Source organism: Chrysochloris asiatica, unplaced genomic scaffold (assembly GCF_000296735.1).
Source record: "Chrysochloris asiatica unplaced genomic scaffold, ChrAsi1.0 scaffold00235, whole genome shotgun sequence".
Taxonomy (NCBI): Eukaryota; Metazoa; Chordata; class Mammalia; order Afrosoricida; family Chrysochloridae; genus Chrysochloris; species Chrysochloris asiatica.
In genome coordinates this window covers 3,703,221-3,722,589 of record NW_006408753.1, presented here as the reverse complement: position 1 = coordinate 3,722,589, position 19,369 = coordinate 3,703,221, and the positions used below count along the sequence as shown (strand labels likewise).

The 19,369-nt window shown below is 35.7% G+C and overlaps 1 protein-coding gene across 2 annotated transcripts in view; it reads right to left on the bottom strand.

Annotated features, from left to right (window-relative positions):
- MDGA2 (MAM domain containing glycosylphosphatidylinositol anchor 2) overlaps nucleotides 1-19,369 on the bottom strand; it is a 1,390,890-nt gene that overhangs the window by 368,250 nt on the left and 1,003,271 nt on the right. For both annotated transcript variants that reach the window (XM_006873307.1, XM_006873308.1), the window contains one exon: nucleotides 12,108-12,437. In XM_006873307.1, coding sequence (XP_006873369.1) covers nucleotides 12,108-12,437 — 330 coding nt within the window. The remainder of the gene's footprint in view (nucleotides 1-12,107; nucleotides 12,438-19,369) is intronic.

Sequence of the window (19,369 nt, the reverse complement as noted above, 5' to 3'; positions counted from 1 at the left end):
TCACTGAACAATGAAAGACTATTATAAATTATTAGAAGAAATAATATCAATTAATATTCAATAAGGAGCTCTGGTAATGTAGTGGTTATGAATCAGGCTGCTAACCCAAAGACAGAAGTTTGAAACTACCACCTGTTCCGCAGGAGAAAGATGAGCCTTTGTGCTTCCGTACAGATTTACAGCCTTGGAAACACTGTGCAGGGTCACTATGAGTTAGAAGCGACTCCATGGTACTTAACAACAACAATATGCAATAATTAAAAAAAAAACAAAAAACTTTGCACATTTTAAAATAAATTACATTTATATTTAAGAAGCAAAATTGACTTCAAATAGACAATGTTCAGCATAAAATAATTCTTGTTTAAAACATGCATATGCCTAAATATGAATTTATATAACCATATCTATACATATATATATGTATCATGTCAAGATGGTGGATCAGGTAGATGTGCAGTGAGGAGCTCCATCAGCAACAACACAGAATACCGGGCCAAGCAGGCTCAGGGGGTGGTGCTAGAACTCTGACCCTCATATAAAGGAATATTTAGAAGATTATAAAGCTTAAAGCTAGGGCAATTTGTAGTAGAATCAAGCAATTCATTGCTTTCTAATACAAGACACTCAGATATTCCCCGAGGCACCATCTTGGGAGAGACCAAGCAGGAGAAGGATCAGAACAGCCACCAATGCCTGACAGAACCACGGCGATACAGGTGTGGACATTGTTTTGTTTTTGTTTTTGTTTTTTTGTTATCTGTTCAGTGGTCTCTCACTATCTGTGCACCTCCATTCTGGTGACTAGAGGAGATCCCTGAGCAAATGGACACCCAACCCCCACCCCTGGAGGGTTCTACTAAGCATGTACACAGAGCTCCTCAAAATTTAAAGTGATAGTTTCCACTTAAAACCAAACGGCCACCGCTCATCTGTCACTTGTTGTACTGTGGTAGCTTGTGAATTGCTATGATTCTGAAAGCTATGCCACCCATATTTGAAATACCAGCAGGGTCACCCATGGTGGACAGGTTTCAGATGAGCTTCCAGACGAAGACATACTAGGAAGAAAAAGTGATGAACTACTTCCGAATATTTAGTCACTGAAAACCTTATGAATAGAAGAGAAACACTGTCAGATATAGTGCTGGAAAATGAGCCCCTCAGGTTGGAAGGCACTCAAAATGTGACTGGGGAAGAGCTGCCTCCTCAAAGTAGAGCTAACCGTGATAACACGAATGGAGTAAAGCTCGTGGGAGAAAAGCCCACAGGACCTTCATTTGCTGATGAAGCACAACTCAAAATGAAGAGAAAGAGCTGTAAGAATCCACTGAAAATTGGAACATGGAATGTATGAATTATGAATCTGGGAAAATTTGAAGTTGTAGAAATGCAATGGAACGCATACACATCGATATCTTAGGCATTAGTGAGCTGAATAGGACTGGTGTTGGCTATTTTGAATCTGACAATCACATGGTTTACTATGCCAGAAATGACCAATTAAAGAGTAACGGTGTTGCATTCATCATTAAAAAGAACAGATCCAGATTAGTCATGAAGTACAACGCTGTCTGGGATAGGAAAATATCCATGTGCCTACAAGGAAGCCCAGTTAATATCACTATTACTCAAATGTACCCACTAACCACTAAAGCCAGTAAGGATGAAATAGAAGAATTGTACCAACTTCTTCAATCTGAAATTGATCAAACATTCAATAAAGATGTATTGATCATTATAGGTGATTGGAATGCAAAGGTTGGGAGCAAAGAGGAAAGATCAGTAGTTGTAAAATATGGCCTTGGTGATAGAAATGATGCTGGAAAATGCATGACAGAATTCTGCAAAACCAGTGATTTGTTCATTTCACATACCTTCTTTAGACAGCATAAGAGACGACTATACACATGGATCTCACCAGATGGAATACATAGAAATCAAATTGACAACATCTGTGGAAGAGACGATGGAAAAGCTCCATATCATCAGTGAAAACAACACCAGGGGCAGACTGTGGAATAGACAGACCATCAAGTACTCATATGCAAATTCAAACTGAAGCTAAAGAAAATGAAAACAAGTCCATGTGAGCCAATATATGACCTTAACTATATCCCACCTGAATTTAGAGAACATCTGAATAACAGATTTGATACATTAAACACTAAAGACCGAAGACCAGAAGAATTGTGGGATGACATCAAGAACATCATACATGCAGAAAGCAAAAAGTCATTGAGAAGATAAAAAAAAGGAAAAGGTCAAAATGGATGTCAGAAGACACACTGAAACTTGCTTGCTCTCCAGCGTAGAGATACTAAAGCAAATGGAAGAAATGAGGAGGTCCAAGAACTGAACAGAAAATTTCAAAGATCAGCTTGAGAAGATAAAGCCAAATATTACAATAAAATGTGCAAAGATCTGGAATCAGAAAACCAAAAACGAAGAACAAGTTCAACATTTCTCAAGCTACAGGAAATGAAGAAAAATTCAAGCCTCGACTTCTTTGTTGAAAGATTCTCTGGGCAAATTATTGAATGATGCAGAAATCATCAAGAGAAGATGGAAGGAATACACAGAGCACTGTACCAAAAGGAAATGGTTAATGTTCAACCATTTTTTCAAGAGGTAGCATATGATTAAGAGCCAGTGATACTGAGGAAAGAAGTCCAAGGTGCACTGAAGGAATTGGCAAAGAACAAGGCACCAGGAATTGATGGAATAAAAATTGAAATCTTTCAAAAAAGTGAGGTGGCACAGGAGGCACTCACTTATCTCTGCCAAAAGATTTGGAAGAAAACTATCTAGCTGACTGATTGGAAGAGATCCATATTTGTGCCCATTCCAAAGAGAGGTGATCTAACAGAATGAGGAAATCATCAGACAATCTCTTTGATATTACATGCGAGTAAAGTTTTGCTAAAGGTAATACAGAAATGGCTACCTTCATATATTGACAGAGAACTTCCAGAGGCTCAAGCCGGATTCAAAAGAGGCCGTGGAACGAGGGATATCATTGCTGATGTCTGATGCATCTTGGCTGAAAGCGGAGAATATCAGAAAGATGTTTACCTGTGCTTTATAGACTACGCAAAGGCTTTCGATTGTGTGCATCATGACAAGCTATGGACAGCAATGTGAAGTATTAGTATTCCTGAGCAGTTAATTGTGTTCATGAGGAATCTGTACCTGGATCAAGAGACAGTTGTTTGAATGGAACATGGGAACACTGAATGCTTTAAAATTAAGAAAGGTGTGCGACAAGGTTGTATTCTTTCACCATACTTATTTAACCTGCAATGCTGAGCAAATAATCTGAGAAGCTGGGTTCTATGAAGAAAAACGTGGCGTCAGGATTGGAGGTAGACTCATTAACAACCTGTGATATGCAGATGATATAACCTTGCTTGCTGAAAGTGAAGAGGACTTAAAATACTTACTGATGAAGATCAAAGAGCACAGCATTTGATATGGATTACCTCTCAATATCAAGAAAACAAAAATCCTCACCACTGGACCAATAAACAACATTCTTACCAATGGAGAAAAGATTGAAGTTGTCAAGGACTTCATTCTTCTTGGATCAACTATCAACACTCATGGAAACAGCAGTCAAGAGATCAAATGACGTATTGCATTAGGCAAATATTCTGCACAAAACCTTTTTAAAGTGTTGAAGAGCAAAGATGTCAGCTTGAGGACTAAGGTATGCCTGACCCAAGCCATGGTGTTTTCAATAACCTCATACGCATGCAAAAGCTGGACAGTGAATAAGAAAGACCGTAGAAAAATTGACATATTTGAGTTATGGTGTTGGAAGAGAATATTGAAAGTGCCATGGGTTGCCAAAAGAACCAATAGATCCATTTTGGAAAAAGTACAGCCAGAGTGTTCCTTGGAGGCCAAGATGGCCAAACTTCGTGTCTCATACTTTTGACATATTGTCAGGAGGGACCAGTTGCTGGAGAAGGATATCATGTTTGGTAAGGTGGAGGTCAGAGAAAAAGAGAAAGACCCCCAACGAGATGGACTGGCCAAGTGACAGCATCGATGGACTCAAGCATGGCAACAATAGTGAGGTTGGCCCAGGATCAGGCAGTGTTTCGTTCTGCTGTCCATAAGGTCACTATGAGCTGGTACTGACTTGATGGCACCTAACAAAAACAACCATATTGTTGTTATTGTTAAGTGCTGCTGACTCAGTTTTAACTTAGAGTGACCTTGTATAGGATTTCTGGAGGGCAGCTGGTGTGTTTTTTGAACTACCAACCTTGCAGTTAGTAGTCCATTGTTTATCCTACGGTACCATGCTAGGACTTGATATAACTAAAATAAAAGCCATTTTCAATGTTTCCTATTAACGTTCTGTGTACATATGCAGTAAAATGTATATGGTCAAGAGAAGCAGGATTACATTACACAATTCCATGTCTCCCTGAGAGTCACTAAGCATAATAGTAAACATCTTAAGTGTCTAAGACTACTATTGTAAAGATATCTGCTTAGCCACATTTAACCAAGTCTCAATGTTACACGTGAAGAGGAAAGATTTTGCAAAGGAAGTTGAAAAACTCATGAAGAAGGCATTCCCTCTTTGTTGGGGTATAGTACCCCAACACACTGCTCTCTATACTATGCTTCTTCCAGGCACTTACCAAACACAGATGTAATACCACTTCAATAAACAGAACAGAGTTAGCAAAGAAAGAGGAATCTTCAAGACTTATAGAGTACATTTACTCTGCATGAAATTAGTATTGCTTGAGGGCAGTGCAAAAAGTGACCAATCACTTAGGGAAGAACAAACTGACTCTATAATCAGAGAAAACAAGATTCATTTTGTTGAAGTTTTTTTTTTTTTATGACATCTATGCAGAAATAGAGACAAAAGATGAGTAAAGAGTTCACAAACAGCAAAAAAAAAAAAAAAAAAAAATAAGAGAGCAGAAGAAATTGCAAATTGCAGTAAATCTTTAAAAATTACAAAGTTATCTGTGATTAGATAAGATCCATACACCTTCAAGGAAGATCAGTTAATATTACTGTTACTCAAATTTACATATCAACCATTAAAGCCAGTGATGATTAAATTGAAGAATTCTACCAACTTCTTCAGTCAGAAATCAAACATACAATCAGATGTATTGATAATTATTGATGATTGGAATGCAAAGGTTAGAAGGATCAGTAGTTGGAAAATATGACATTGGTGATAGAAACGAGCCCGGAGATTGCATAGTAGAATTCTGCAAGCCAATGACTTAACTCATTGCAAATGCCTTTTTGAAACAACATAAAAGATGACTATACATATGGACATCACTAGGTGGAACACACATGAATCAAATTGGCTACACCCGTGGGAAGAGCGTGGAAATGCTCCATACAATCAGCCAAAACTAGGCCAGAGGCAGACTGTGGAACAGACCATCATTTGCCCATATGCAAGCTCATGTTGAAGCTAAAGCAAATTAAAACAAGTCCACATGGGCCACAATATAACCTTTAATACATCCCATCTGAATTTAGAGATCAAGTCAAGAACGGATTTGATGCATTAGACACTTATAACCAAAGACCAGAAGAGTTGTGGGGTGACATTAAGAGCATCATTTAGGAAAAAAAGAATAGGTCATTAAGAAGATAAGAAAGAAGGAAAAAAAAAAGAAAAGAAAGGATGTCAGAAGAGTCTCTGAAACTTGTTCTCAAGCATAGAAATGCTAAACCAAATAGAAGAAATGAGGGGTAAAAGAACTGAACAGAAAATTTTAAAGGGTAGCTCGAGAAGACAAAGTAAACAATTATAATACAATGTATACACACCTGGTGTTAGAAAACCAAAAGGGAAGAACATGCTCAGCATTTCTCAAGTTGAGATAATTCAAGAAAAAAATCAAGCCTTGACTTGAAATATTGAAGGATTCTCTGGGGAAAGTATTGAATGACACAGAAAGCATTGAAGGAAAGTAGGAGGAATATAAAGAATCACTGTATCAAAAAGAAATGGTTGATGTTCAACCATTTCAAGAGGTAGCATATGATTAAAAGGCAATAGTACTGAATGAGGAAGGCCCACAGTGAGATGGATTGGCATGCTCGAGCGGTTGGCTCAGGATCAGACATTGTTTTGTTCTGTTGTTTTGAGGTTGCTATGAGTTGGAACCAACCCGATGGCACCTAACAACAACGTGAGCAATCCTTGCAATATAATTCTAGAAGTTTAAACTAGGTGACAATAATTGGTTTAGCAAGTGTGAAACTGGGACCCAATAAAAGATTCATACAAAAGAATAAGGAACGACTGATTTTGTTTTAACCTCTAGAAACTGTATTAATCTATGTACCAATAAACAATTACTTATATGGGGATTAAACTTAATTTCCTATTAAATATATAGACCTCAGCTTTTTTATTAGTTGTTTTCTCATTAATAGGGTTTCAATAATCTAGATTAGAGATCAGTAAACTGTGACCTGTAGGTCAAATTGCTCCTACCACGTGAGCTAGTAAATAAAGTTTTTTCTGCCCTCATTCATTTACTTGTTGTCTACAATTACTTTCCAACTACAGTGACAGAATTGAGTAATTGCAATGGAGACTGGTGGCAATAATTGGTTCAGCAAGAGCGAACCTAGAATCCAATAAAACATCCATACAAATGAAGAAGAAGGAAAGACAGATTTTACTTCTATCTCTAAAAATTGTACGAATATTTGTACCAATATATAACAATTACCTACATGAGGATTAAACTTAAGTTCCCATTAAGTACATAGACTTCAGTTTTGTTATTAGTTGTTTTCTTAATTAATAGGGTTTCAAAAGCCTAGATTAGAGGTCAACAAACTATGCCCTGTAGGCCAAATCACTCCTGCCACCTTATTTATTAAATGAAGTTTTCTTGGGGACACGACTGTACCCATTCATTTACTGGTTGTCTACAACTATTTTCCCAGTACATTGGCAGAGTTGAGAAACTGCAATGGAGATCACAGGATCTGAAAATGTTTTAGTATCTGAAACTTTACAGAAAAATAATGTTGTTGACTCTTGATCATCGTTAAATTCAAAGGTCATGAATTGAACCTCACAATATTTGCTAAGGGAGAAAATGAATTTATCACTCTCTGCCCAATAACTCAAGTATAATCACATAATCTTTATATGCATTGAGGCTTCCTCTCATCAAAATATTAACAGATTTTGTATGTGCTAGTTTTAAGATTATATATCATCCTCTTATATGAAAGTGAGTCAAAAATTTTCCACACTCTGGCTGTAGAATATCTTTTAATCAACTTTCAGAAAAGATAAATACATCATTTTTTCTACACAAGCTCCTTGCTCTTCAATACATTTTGTTCATCTGTCAACAAGCTTTTGTATTTTCTTATCAAAAAAATGTTTTAGGCTGAGCTGTGAGCCATGAATGCACAGCTGCCTTCACTTCTTCATCACAGGTGAATGTTCATCCTCGAAGGACTGCTTCCAGGGGTTCAAACAGGTGGAAGTCCAGTGGAGAAAGAGCAGGACTATAGGAAGGATACGTTAACACTTCAAAATGAGGTTTTTGCAGACTGTCAATAGTGTGAGCAGAGGTGTGTGGGCGTGCATTCTCATGCAAGAACACAAGGCCTGTGGATAGCATTTGATCTGAAGTTTAGACTTCTGCTCTTCAGTTAGCATCTCACTGTAATGAGCACTGTTGATTATTGAACCTTTTTTCCTAAGAGTGTTCCAAACTGGCCCTTGGAGAATCTCTGAAAATTTTAAGCATCATTTTCCAGCTGAAGGTTAACTTTTGAACTTTTTTTTGTTCAGTGATTAAGGATGTTGCCATACATACTCTGCTGTTCGAAAAATTTTACCTTTTTTAAAAGAAATTTTACCTTCTTTTGAATATCAGTCCAAATTTTGTTTGCAGATATCCAAACACTTCTGTTCATGCATTTTTGTGAGTTGTTTTGGTAATCATCTCACACAAACTTTTCAAAACCCAACTCTGTCAGAGATCATTTCATGGGCAGAGCCACGGCTGATTTGCAAATGATTTGCCATATAATCCACAGTCACTCCTCTAGTTGACAAGATCATTTCACGTGCATGCTCAAATTTGTTATCAGCCTAAGATGTAGACATATGTTTTAACATAACCATAGTGCCAATAATTTTTGACTCACCCTCGTATGTAACAACATATACTCACTATGGGGAGTCCTAGTGTGGTGCTGGTGGGTATCGCACAAGGTCAGTGTTTCAAGCTCATCAGCTTCTCCTCAAAAACTCTATAAAGGGTTGCTATGAGTCTGAACCTACTTGGCGGCACTTAACAACAACAACAACTCACTATGGGAGTACTGGTGTGGCACTGCAGGATAATGCACTGGACCTCAAGGTCAGTTTGAACTGTGTATAGGGTTTCTAAGAAGAGAGGCATGTATAGGGCTTCAAGTCTCTCCTTGGACCTCAAGGTCAGTTTGAACCCTGTATCGGGTTTCTAAGAAGAGAGACATGTATAGGGCTGCAAACCTCTCCTTGGACCTCAAGGTCAGTTTGAACCCTGTCTAGGGTTTCTAAGAAGAGAGGCATGTATAGGGCTCCAAACCTCTCCTTGGACCTCAAGGTCAGTTTGAACCCTGTCTAGGGTTTCTAAGAAGAGTGGCATGTATAGGGCTCCAAACCTTGGAAACCCTATACAGAGTGGCTTTGAGTTGGAACCAACTTGACAGCACTTAACAACAACTCACTATATTCATTCTTCAGAATTTCAGTTAAAATCAGAGGAAGCCCATAAGTTTCTTTTGCTTCTTTAAGTAGAAAAAAGATAAAGAAGTAAATCCAGTCCCTTGGATTTTAATTTCTTTCTTTTCTTTTTTTCATGTTCTTTAACTATTCCTAGTACTGTGTACCATAGCCCTGAGTTACCAAAAACTTCATTTCACAGCTGTCATTACTGGTATAAACCTTTATAAGCATTGTAAATTATAAGCATTGTAAATTATAGTAAATCATCAGCTGTAGAGTTAAAACTTGTGAGACCTGGAAAAACAAGGCAGTCTTGTCAAGTTCCAGCTTTTATGGGTTCACTGTAGTAAAAATACTGATGTAATTGATGCTTTTCAAAGTTTCCTGTCAAGACACCTTATGTTGTTGCAATCTTTAATCATCTTAATATCACTGTACTTTTTGTTACTGTATTCAAATGAGTAGTGGCAAACACAGACACATATACATACACACTGAAACCTCCATTAAAATGTGTTGAGTCTTGTATTTGCCCAACAAATGTCTTATGGGAATTCCACACATCTTTAGGGGATGTACTAAGAATAATAGTTTCACTTGTTTAAATTTTCTAGGTATGATGAGCTTACCATAAATCTTCAGATTTGTCCTGTAATTCAAAAACATGCATGTAAGTTAATGAACATGTAAAGAGTTTACAAAAGAACTATACTGAAGGAAGAGGAAATGGAATATTTTTCAGCAAATCTTCTGAAAGTTAAAAATCTATGCAAATAAATTATTTCCAGGTGACAGTACTTTAAGGTTTGAATTTTTAACTTTTGCCAATATTTTAGGCAAAAGTCACATATGTTTTTCAACAACGAAGTGAAGGGTTTCGTTTTATAAAACTGAAAGGTACTAATTTAAGTTTTAGTATATACAATTTTAATTGAGAAACTAACAATTGTTATAATGTGTGTATGTATGTGTGTTTGTGTAGGGGGCAATTTACCTGTAATCTAGCCAGACAAAATATAGCTGCATTAAAAAAGAAAAACTTGTAAAATTGAAATAAACTAATAGCCTGTGTTTATATTAATATTAGCGTCCTGGTGCCATGCTGTAGAATAAGCACTACACCGCAAGGTCAGTTTGAACCGCAACGTCGGTGGTTTAAACTCACCAGCTGATCCTTAGAAACCCTATACAGGATCACTATGAGTCAGAACCTACTCAGTAGCACTTAACAACAATAACAAATGTCAATATCAACTAACATCAATCCTATAGTAATCAAATGAAGAATCATGTTTAGATAAAGAAGAATGGAACTTTCTATATACATTTATTTTGCCAAATATACTCTTCTAATTTCTGTAACTATCACAAGTCAAGTTCCTTCAAAATTTAACTGAAAAAAAAACCTTATCTCTCTGAAAGTCTCCTGTTTCCACATTAACAAAAGTATTCAGGATTTCGACAGAAGTTTTCACCATTTTGTGCTTCCTCTTGTGTCTAAACTTAACAGCAGGTGAACTGTGTGCCTATCAACAAGTCATTTAGACAGGAATACTGACTCTTTAGAGGTGGCTATTCTGTCACTGGTTCTGAAAAGAAATAAGCAAACATAACCTCGCATAAAAAAATAAAAGCAAAAACAAACAAACAAACCATGCTTATAATTAATTAAATGGAGACCAACTCTGGAAAAGCTTTTCTTAGACAACAAGGACAAAACCACAAGTATACAAAATTGTTCTCACACTTACAGGTAGCATCGTATGTGGGATGTCACCTAGCATGATGGTGGAAAGAATCAATGGATTTTTTTTTAACTAAATGGATACATGAACATATATGTATCCATTTAGTTAAAAAATATATCCTCGAATGAGTTCAACTGCTAGTGCTAACACAAATATCTACATATCAATTAAAGAATACAGTATTCTCTAATTACAAAAGAACATTTGTCCTAACTCAAGCATTGTTCATTATCTTAGTGTCTTTTTATATTAATTATAGATTATAAAGATGGAAATCCCCCCAGAAGTAATATATTAATATAATATTAATATATTTATTATATTGTATGTAATCACATAATAGTATACCCCCCACCCCAAACTAAAGAAGGATTGTGAAAAGTAAATAAATCTGATTAAATTGAAGCATGGAATTGTATTTTTTAGGAATAAAATTAATTCAGTGTGTACTGTAATTTGGAACAATAAGAAGGCATTTCTGATTGTACAAAGTTCAAAATACTTTCTGAATGGAAAAGAAAATGCTCCAACCAATGACATATATTATTCACATAGCGTTACATAAAGTCTTAAATTAATGGCCAAACAAACATAGCTACTTTGGAATTCTCCAGATGCATGCTTAGAATTATAGGGCTTTACTATTATAGCCTGAGAGTTAAGCAAGCAATCCTCCTGTACTAAACTTTCATAATTTCCTTCATCTATAAATGTACATTAAATCAAATTAAAATGGATAACATACTTTCATTTTTAGCCTTAAAATAAGGAATTTCCACTCCAATATATTTTTGTATTTAACTCTGGAAAAGCTTTTGCTCATTGTGGAGAAATTCTACCATAATCCTTCAAAAAAGTCACATCTGACTACAATATTGACACATTTATCATTGCTTTTTTTTATTAGTAAAAGAAACATTAGTATTCTACTTCTTATATTTGAGCACTGTAAAATCATCAGTATTTGCCACCCCCCCATGGGCTAGTTTCTGTTTGCTTAAAATTTCTGAAAGTTTGCTAATTTTATTAATAAATATAGTTTTTGGCATTAGAGAGGGTTCCTCGGGATAAAGATGAGGCTTTCTGCTCCTGAAAAGAAGTACAGCCTCAGAAACTCTATGCTGGGTTGCTGTAAGTCAGAACCGACTGGACGGCATGTAACAACGACAACAACAACATAGAGGGTTCCTAGTTAATGAAAATCAGGTGTTATGTAATCTAAAAATTCTAGGTCTGTCTTACTAATAGTATTAATTTTATTTGCACTATTTCTGCAAAACCTGATGCTAACATATATTAAAATAAATGTAAAAGTGCTTTACAAAGTGATATTGACTGAGCTCTGTGGGACAAGCTCTGAATTTACTAATCACAACGTTGGTGGTTTAAAGCCTCCAGCTGCTCCTTGGAAATCCTATACAGGGTCGCATTGAGTCAGCGTTGACTTGACAGCACTAATGACAACAACAACAAAAAATAGGAATTTATTTTTGGGAAAAAGTTTTTTTTAAATACGATATTTCTTAGCTTGATTAAAGACGATTGTCTGCTAAAGTTACAGAAAAATATCTCAGTGTGTACATCTTTTGCATCATAAGTATGCTTCTTACCTGTGCTGCTGGATATATTAACATCAATACTGATATCAGATATTCCTCCTCCCTTCAGAGATGCTACACATGTGTATGTCCCAAAATCCGTGAATTTTAAGTCAATGATGTCCAAGTTTGTCGTTCCAGGGGAGACATCAGGGTCCGTCTGTGTAATAACCATCCGCTCAGAACTTCTTAATGGTCGACCATTTTTAAACCAACTAAATGTCAACTCCTCAGAAGGAACAGCTTCTACTTGGCAAGATATTTTCACCTCACGCCCAATCTGGATGTTGTCATCTTTGTGATAAGGATCTGGTGTGATCCAAAATCGTCCTTTTTTTAATGCTAAAACATAAAAATTCCATAAGTAGTTAGTGTTACTTTCATAATACTGGGGATTCATTCACTCTAGGTAATCATCTCTGGACTGAAATTGAATAATATTTTTCCAGTGCTTTAAATTTATATAGGATGGTATTTTAAATGTTTTCCACTAAATTTTGAACAAACAATGGAAAACATTTAAGTCATAGGACATTCTTTACAGTTGAAAGGACACCTACTCTTCATTTACTGGCTATGTCATCTAAACTTTGGCACTTCGGACAACAGTAAAAAGATCTAATATCTAACTGTTTTACACATTAACAATGAACATGTGGCAGTAATGAAAACCAAGGTGCAATCAATCTTAACACTGGCTGTGATGATTAAGGTTATATGTCAACTTTCGCTGGGCCATGATGTTCAGTGTTTTGGAAGTTATATAATGAAGTTGCTATCTTCTATTTTGGTGTACTGCTGTACTCATCCTACATTTTCACATAATACCAATTTTCACAAAACAACATAGTATTTGGAAACTAAATATGCCAATAGGTATTTTTCTTAATTATGTCTTAATTTCTCAAACAACTCATATACAAATGCCATGTCTAAGAATATTCTCCTAAGATTGTGTCCAAATATTGATCAAAACTTTTTTAGTGAGAATTGAGTCAGTTCTCTTTTATGAAACATTTTCATATACTGAAATAACCTGCCCTGAAAAGAAAGTCAAAACACATAAATATGTGCAGTAAAAATTTTTGCTGACACTCTCAAGCAGGTAGACAAAATAATGTTTTCTCTTGAAAAATGCACCATGTTTGTACTGTAACAGCAGGGTGTTATGTATTTAACATCACTGTTATTCTTACCACCTGGGTATCTGGTGATAATAATGAGAAGGTTTTGGGGGGCATCTATGGGCTAAGAGCCTAGTTCTGAACTCTGAATGACATAGTAAACTCAATGTGTAGTAGAGTTTGTTCCCTTTTATCACAATGATTCTTTTACTGATGCATTTTTCTGTTTTACAACATCTTCCTTATTGCTCTCGTTTATCAGTGTCATCCTTCCTATATAGTGAACTGTAGCATATGGAGCAAAACACAATTACTAGAATATAATATTGGCCAATCACTCTTCCCATTAAATGAAAAGTCACTATGACAGTAGAAAGAGAAATATGGAGATAGTAGGCCTACAAATCCAGATGGTCTTTTAATTCTGGGTAACATTTCCTGAAGTTAAGTAGATTTTTGTTTTAGCTAGTCCAATAAAAGCCAGAGGACCTTCTAGTAATGTGTAGACAAGTGTAAGAGTACCCTAGCTGTTTAGGAAACATACATTCATGTTGTTGGGGGATGAATAAAAAAAGAGAATGTGAATGTTTGTACAATTCAAAAAAAAAGTTATTGTACTGTATATGTATAAATGGTTGAATTGGCATATATTTTCCTTTTCATATTTTCAACAACAACAAAATAAATGAATAAGTAATTAGAAAAGGGGGGAAAATCTGATTCTAAGCTTGCTTTACTATGTGGGTAGCCTCAAAATATTTTCCTGTATGCACTTTAGATGAGAAATAAGTGAATACTTTAAAAACAATGTTTACATGTTTCATATAGTCAATAACTATTTATAGGGCTTTTCCTATGGTTAGGTATTTATCTAGACCCTGATTCCATAAAATGAGCAAAGTAGACATATCCCCATCATCATGCAATGCAACTCATATAGTTATAGATCACTGAGCAATTGTGTTCCAAGGTTCTATTAATAAAAACACCAGACAAATCCTTAAATCATAATTCCTTATTATCTTACAGTTTCTATAATAAAATGAAGCTTATTAATCTTACTTATCCATAAACACATAGTTCTCAATAGGTTATTCTAGGATGAAATCAGGAGAAATTATGGCATTCTGTTATGTAGTCTCAAACATTTACATTTTAATAGCCACTCAAGTATGACTTTGCACTGTATCTGGAAAGAGAAATGTGCTGAAAATGTCAATATCTGGCTACTATCTTTGGTATATAATATTGTGCACACACAATTCTAATGGCACTGAACTTCTATAGCACAAAGCAAATCGTGACAGTATAACATGCCTTTTTGTTTTAAAACAAATCTAAACAAGTAGTAGGTCAAGGCACATATACTTTAATTAGCACCATAACACTTAAACGACAGTTTCATTTGCTAAGATTTTTTCTCACCTGTGTGTAAAGAGAAATGACAAACCTAAATGAAATTTTCAAGCAACAGGCAATTCACAACTTTGAAAGGTATTAAAGTCTGCATATCAATTCATTAGCAAATTCATGTGGGAATATTTTTTATATAATTTCAGTTTCAAAGTTTTATGTTGGTTGCCATATATAAAAAAATAAAATATCAACTGTTTCAGTGATTTACACTTATTTACTATGTGCTTATTTTCTAGCCCTGTGCTTTTTATACAAACATATTAAAATATATGCAGAAGAAAGTAACAATAACATTGACAGAATTTCAACCTCAGTTGACTAACTAGATTTATTCTACCAAACTCAAAAGTCCATTATAAAAAACAAATATCTATATTATGTGTTGTGGACTGTTTTATTTATGGAGAACAACCTAGTGTAATTGTTAGGTGCCTTCAAGTTAGCTTTGACTCATAGTGACCATATGCACAACGCAACAAAGCACTGCCTAGTCTTGCATCATTTTCACAATGGTTGTGACACTTGAGCCCGCTGCAGCAGCCACTATGCAAATCCATCATTGGGAGGTCTTTCTTTTTTACAGAGTCTCCACTTTACCAAACATGATGTCTTCCTCAAGGGATGATCCCTTCTGATAATATGTCCGAAGTATGAGAGACAAAGTTTGGCCATCCTGGCTTTTAAGGAGCATTCTATCTGTACTTCTTCCAATACAGATTTGCTGGTTCTTCTAGCAGTCTGTGGTATTTCTAATATTTTTCTCCACCACCATAACTCAAGTGTATCAATTCTTCTAATGTGTTCTTTATTCATTGTCCAACTTCCACATGTATATGAGACTATGGAATATACAATGACTTGTGTCAGGCACACCTTCGTTCTCAAACTGATATCTTTGCTCTTCACTTTAAAGATGTCTTGTGCAACTGATTTGCCTAATGCAATTAAGTTGTTTGATTTCTTCACTGATGCTTCTATGGGTATTGATTGTAGATATAAGCAAAATGAAGTCTTTGACAACTTCAAACTTTTCTCCATTTATCACGATGTTATTATGTTATTTTTGATCCAGTGGTGAGTATTTTTGTTTCCTTTACATTGAGGTGCAACTCATACTGAAGGCTGTGATCTTTGATCTTCATTGGTGGTAATGGTGGTATGCTGGGAGTTGGTTCGGACTCATAGCGACCCTGTATAGGATTTCCAAGGCTGTACATTTTTACGGAAGCAGAATGCCACATCTTTCTCCTACGGAACAGCTGGTAGTTTCGAACTGCTGACCTTGAGGTTAGTAGCCCAACTCGTAACCACTATGCTACCAGAGCTCCTTTTGATCGCTATTAGTAAGTATTTTAAGTATTCCTTGCTTTCAGCAAGCAAGGTTGTATCATCTGTATATCACAGTTTGTTAATGAGTCTTCCTCCAATCCTGATGCCATGTTCTTCTCCATAGAATCCAGCTTCTCTGATTATTTGTCCAGCATACAGATTGAATAAGTATGGCGAAAGAATACAACCCTAGGGCACACCTTTCCTTATTTAAAACCATTCAGTGTAACCTTGTTCTGTTTGATTACCTGTCTCTTGGTCTATGTGCAGGTTCCTCAAGAGCACAATTAAGAGTTCTGGAATATCCATTCTTCACAGTTATTCGTAGCTTGTCATGATCCATATAGTTGAAAGCCTTAGCATAGTCAATGAATCACAGGCAAACATCTTTCTGGTATTCTCTGTTCCCAGCCAAGATCCATCTGATGTCAGCAATGATATCCCTTCATTCGACTCAGTCAGCTAGAACTTCTGGCAGTTCCCTGCCAGTGTATTGTTGCAACCATTTTCTGATTATTTTTAGCAGAATGTTACTTGCATGTGATATTAATTATATAATCTGATGATTCCTGTATTCCATTGGTTATCTCTCTTTGGAATGGGCACAAATATGGATCTCTCACAATCAGTTGGCCAGTTAGCTGTCTGCTAAACATCTTGGCATACATGAGTAAGTGCCTTCATTGTGCATGAGTTTGTTGAAAGATTTTAATTTGTATTCCATCAATTCTCGTAGTCTTTTTCTTTGCCAATGCCTCCAGTGTACCTTGTACTTATTCCTTTGTACCACTGGCTCTTGATCATATGAATATGAACTGTGGTTCAAATAAGTCTTGTAGGTAAGCTAGATTCAAGGAAAATCAGAAGAATAAGGTGGATTGTTTGACTAGAGAGCCATCTCTCAATGTTTGTTTTATATCACTCCTATAATTAAAGTCCTGGAGTGACACTGTTCGATAAGGACTGGGTTGCTAACCATAAGGGCTGTGGTGCAATCCTATCAGTTTCTCCTTGGGAACCATGGTTGCTATGAGCCAGAATCGATTCAAAGACACTTATCAACAACAATACCATAAGAAAATTATTGGTTATGCATAAATGCCCTGGGGGAAAAAGGAGTATGTATGTGAGTATGTGTATGTGCAGTCATAGTAACAAGAAAACAGTGAAATGTACAAGGTTGTCTAACATATGTCAGCTGCTCAGAAAACTAAGACAACAGACCAGAAAACTAGGCACAGATGTATTAACAACTTGAAATCTAATTCTAGTTTTTCATTTCTATGTGGTCCAATACAGGCAATCTAATTTTTATGGGTCAAGTGCAGCATTTATAAAAATAGGAGGCAATAGTAATAGGTTCCCTCTGAGACCCATTGTGAGAAATAGCTTATTAGCAGTTGTGTAGAACTTTGAAAATATAAAGAGCTTAATGTAGTTAATCAGCTGGTAAGCAGGTTTCTTCATTTATAATTAAACACTCTTTTTCAGTGAACAGTTTATAGTAGCTTACGTGATGTTAATTTGAAGGCATTTCCTGCCACCATTTAAGATTTCAAACTCCTAAACACAATCTATGATTAGTACTGGAAATAAAAGGGGTCCAAGAAACTTACTGAGACTCCATAGAACTACACATAATCTAAGGAAAAAGGGAAAAGAAATCCCTTTCCCCAAATGCAATTTCTTTGTTTAAATATTGAAAATCCCCTAACACCAGCCTGAAAGAACATTAGATTTGCCTTAATGTATCATAAATTGTGATGGATGAACTTCAATATGTACTTGTTTAGCCTAGCAATGCATGTAAAGGATTGCATCAAGCTGAACCTCTGTTCTGGGTAATCAGTTTGGAAACTGCACTCTAACCCATTGTACGCCTTTAAAAAATATTGTGAGAGGTGAATGCTAATCAGTTTATGTTCATTTTAAAAAGTTTACTCTCGAGGACATTCTAATTGTGCTCACTAAAGTCCCCCTATTTTGAGATTTACAAAGGTTCTCTGCAAATGGGATGAAATAAATGCGTAAACTGTGCCAGAGGCCATTACAAAAGTCCAGGCAGGGCTCCTTGCTGACCTTTTCCTATAGACAGAAGAGGATTTCTGTCTCTGAATCTCAGAGGCTCTAACGAAAACTGCCATTATTTAAAACTGGGTTAGTTTTCTCATTTATCCTTTAAAGGCGAGGTTGTTGGATTTGCAGAAGTATAGGCTTGTGACTTCCACCTTAATGCAGAAAAAGGGAAAGAGAAAGCTGCCAAAGAAGACTAATATCTTGACTACAGCTATAGACTTGAAATTATAAAATATACTGTTTTAGAGAAAATAGCAAATAGTAGTTCCATAACAAAATTTGTAGACTGAACAAAATATGCCAACAGTGCCTTAAATTGCGTAGGAAATCATCTATTTGGAAATTAAAGCTCTCAGAAGTCAGTTTTATCATTTCTGCTGAATATCTGTTTCAAAAGTATGATAACACACACAGAGTGACTACTGGTCACCATTCCAAGTTGATAAATTAGTAAAAAAAAAAAAAAATCTCTAAATATATCACTTTTTATAATATCAGTACGATTGCAAAAATGAAAAAAACTAAATGCCATTGAGAGACTTGGACTTAGAAACATTAATAATGTAATCAAATAAATATAAATCAATTTTCTATTCATCTAGCCTCTATTCAAAACAAGAAAAATATTTGTATGAGAAGTGAAGTATTTGTCAGACCCAATGAATGCCAATTGAATAAGCAGTTGGAAACAGAGCATAGCAGCAAACCAACTGAAAAGATAATATAATGTGTTGTCCTATTATTAGGGACCTTTCTTGCCCAGGAGACTGAATTTCCACCTTAATCTTTTATAGTATTCCTAAATGCTGAACACTTAGCAAACATGCTGCCATGGAGTTGAGTCAAATTCACAGGGACTCTATATAGGATTCCCTAGACAGTAAATCTTTATGAGAGCAGAGAGCCTCAACTCTCTCCCAAGGAGCAGTTGCTGGGTTTGAACTGTTGACCTAGCAGTTAGCAATCCAACACTTAACTCACTAAACCACTATGACTCCTGATACTGAACACAGTTCCTTGTTACAATTGGTACTCAAAAGATTTTTGTTCCATTTAATTAAAATCAAAATTTCAAATTACCAACTTTACAGATGCTAATTGTTTCTTTTTGTTTTACATAGTCTTATGTTCTGGGATGCATTGAGGAAATGTGACAAAGAAAAGAGAAAAATAAATGTGATTATGGGTTTTGTAGGAGTCCTGGTGTGGCACTGTAGAATAACCACTCAACTACATGGTAGTTTGAACCTCAAGGTAGGTGGTTCAAACTCACTAGCTGCTCCTTGGTAGCACTATACAGGGTCACTATAAGCATGGGAACACTGAATG